The sequence below is a fragment of the Echinops telfairi genome, unplaced genomic scaffold (genome assembly GCF_000313985.2).
Source record: "Echinops telfairi isolate 266 unplaced genomic scaffold, ASM31398v2 ScPeMD7_3;HRSCAF=10, whole genome shotgun sequence".
Taxonomy (NCBI): Eukaryota; Metazoa; Chordata; class Mammalia; order Afrosoricida; family Tenrecidae; genus Echinops; species Echinops telfairi.
The window spans coordinates 23,254,174-23,257,165 of record NW_022103899.1 but is presented as its reverse complement, the minus strand read 5'-3'; the positions used below and the strand labels follow the sequence as shown (position 1 = coordinate 23,257,165).

At 50.7% G+C, this 2,992-nt stretch overlaps 1 protein-coding gene across 3 annotated transcripts in view; it reads left to right on the top strand.

The window, feature by feature from the left end:
- The first annotated feature begins 2,391 nt into the window (after nucleotides 1–2,391).
- BOLL (boule homolog, RNA binding protein) overlaps nucleotides 2,392–2,992 on the top strand; it is a 69,841-nt gene continuing 69,240 nt past the window's right edge. For all 3 annotated transcript variants that reach the window (XM_045295013.1, XM_045295015.1, XM_004701521.2), the window contains exon 1: nucleotides 2,392–2,422. In XM_045295013.1, the coding sequence (XP_045150948.1) occupies nucleotides 2,402–2,422 (21 nt within the window). In that variant the 5' untranslated portion in view covers nucleotides 2,392–2,401. The remainder of the gene's footprint in view (nucleotides 2,423–2,992) is intronic.

The window sequence follows — 2,992 nt, the reverse complement described above, 5'->3', positions numbered from 1 at the left end:
ATGCAGTCTTTTCATTGCCATTAAATCATCCTCCTCCCCCTCCCCCTGCCCCCGGTAAATACTAATAAACCTTAGTCTCTGTACATTTGCCTTTTCATGTCTTGTTATATGTGAGGTTGTGCAGTACTTATTCTTTTGTGATGAACTTATTTCAGTCCGCATATCTTCATGCTCCACCCATACTGTAGCATACATCAAGACTTCGTTTCTACTATTAGCTTAGCATTATTCAGGGATATGTATGCACCCTATTTTGTTTGCTCATTCATCTGTTAACAGGCGTTTGGTTTGTTTGCACCTTTTGGCTGCTGTAAATAGCACTGCAATGAACATTGGGTGCTTGTCCTTTATCGTGTCTCTGCTTTCAAGTCTTGGGGTATATACTTAGAAGTGGAGTTGTGTCATATGATAGTTCTATTATTAGCTTTTTGTGGAACCACTAGACTGTTCTCCACAATAACAGTAGTACCCTTTTGCATTCCTCCTGGATATTTTCTGGGGTTTTTTAATCATCCTAGTGAGAGTGAAATGAGTTCACTCAAATGGTTTGGATTTGTATCTCTCTGATAGCTAATAAGGTTGAGCTATTTAGAAACTTTTCATGTGTTTGGAGGCCATTTGAGTATTCTCTTTGATGAACTATCTGCTCAAATCATTTTCCTATTTTATGATTGTTTTAGTTATCTTTTTGCTTAGATTGTCAAAATTTTATAAATATATTGATTAATAGATTCAAATTAGATATATTATTTTTAAAGGTATTATCTCCGGTGGTAGTTTGTCTTCTCAATTTTAGTAAAGATTTTTAATGAACAAGTTCTCCATTTTTATGATACCCCATTTATTTGTTTTGTCTTTTGCTGTTTGTGCTTTCATTCTATTAGATAATCCATTGTTAAAAGCTAGGTCTGACAGATTTGACCCTGAATTTTCACGTAAGAATTTTTATGATTCCAGCTTGCAGTTGACTCCATAGCAATGAATGTTTTGAACTTGCATATGTAGGTCTTTAGTCCATTTTCTCTTTGTGTTTGCACATGATTGGAGGGAAGAATCTTTTAAAATTTCTCTGGAGGTGGGAAATTCCGTTTCCCAGCATTTTAATCTCCCACAGTTTTAACCCTTGACTTAACCTCCAAACCACCATTTTCTTCACCTGAAAACGAAAATAGGGATGTTTATCTAATGGGTTGCTTGCAAATGAATGATTAAATGATACTGCTTATAAAAAATTGTGCCTGGAACAAAGTGAGCTCATGATAAGTGGTAATTATTATTGTTATTATTATTATTATTACTATTATTATTATTATAAAGGCTTATCTAGTTGGAATTATTTACAACATGGTTTTTAATATATGTCTTGACCAAAAAAAAAAATTGTCTCCTGAAAAGCAAAGCGTTCAATGGATGAACTTCTTGCTTACAAATTTGCGTAAAAGTCAAATCCCACTTATTCTAAAATTGATTGTGGTGATAACTGGACAGCTCTTTTTAATATATTTAAACCATTGAAATATATGGTATGTGAATTATAAGTCAATAAACCTGTACGACCTATGTCTGTGTAAAGAACACGATTTTTCATTGGGAATACATGTTTGACATCTCACGTCTCTTTTAGGGATTTCCTTTCCAAGGCGATCATGGGAGGCTGGCGCCTCTCCAACCTTGTTGCATAATCCTCACCGCCGTCCAGCGCAAGTGCCTGCTTCGCTGACCTGTCCCGGGGCACAGCGGCTGCAGGATGGCGTGCTCAGCAGGGTCAAGTGCAGCTGCCGGCGCGGCCCAGGGCGCTGGCCTCAGGAGGGCGCCCAGTGGCCCGCGCCGTCCCCGCCCGCTCGGCAGGGATGATGAGTGATGGCCACAACAGGTGCATGGGGCTCCGCGTGCGGCCGGCCAGGCTCTGGGGACCCGAGGTGGACTCTGGAAAACGTACCTTCTGGCTGGGCACGAGCCTTCGAAAGTCGCCCCTTCGCCGGCCTCCTCGCTCCTTCGTGAAGCCCCGGGGTCACTTCAACCTCTCGAAGGGCACCGCAGCTCGCTCGCTCGCTCGCTGGCTCCCCGCCACCCTCTCAAAGGAAGCAAGCGCGGCCCGCGGGGAGCCCGCACCTGGCACCCTGCAGCCCGCCCCGTCGCCTCCGTGCCCTGCAGGCGGCACCCTCCCGCGTCCGCCCCGCCGCCCGAGGCGACCCGCGGCCTCCCCGCCCCCCACCCCGGGTGGCCGGTTCAGGCCCCAGGTCCGAGCCTGCGGCCCTGCAGCTGCCACGGCCGCGGCCACGGCCACGGTTGGCGCCACGGGCAGAGTCTTTGGCCGCGAAACGTGGCGACTCCCTTGGTGTGAAGGTGCTTTCGAGCCAGGTTTCTCTTCCTTCCCCGTTTCGAAGCGAGGCGGAGGAAGATGGAGACCGAGCCCGGTGCGGTGAGTACGGAGCTCGCGCCCCGGAGTCCCGAGGCGGGAGGTGGCAGGTGCAGGGCCAGGGCGAAGGAGCCAGCTAGGCCCCGTCCTTGAGGGCGAGAAGGGAGAGAATTAGAATCCAAGTGTCCTCCCTCTTGTGTGCGGAAGAGACGTGGCCAGGGTGCCCCAGCGACGGTCGCGAAGAGCCGGTTGTTGGGGGGTGGGGGCTGAGGGTGGGGGTGGCCCTCGAATGCGCGTCGGCAGGCTGGGGGACCTCAGAAATGGCCGCAAGGTTTCGAGAGGCGGTGGTGCCTGGGCCATGTGCTCCGATCCCCGATAAACCGCTTTCCCGCCGAAACGGCACTGGGCAGTGGCCATGGCACCCTTCCCTCCGGCTCCAGCAGGGCGCCGCCCGGCAGCCCAGCGCAGGGGGCCGGCCGCATGGGCGGCCCGAGTCTCCGTTCGCCGCCTGGCCACTGGGGACCGCGAGGCCGGAGAGCCCTCGGGGGACCGGGGAGGCAGGGGCCCGGTGGCTCCAATCGGCCTTGGAGAGCCTGGCTCAGGTGCGCCCCGTCGGGGCTGGGCAGGGGCCAG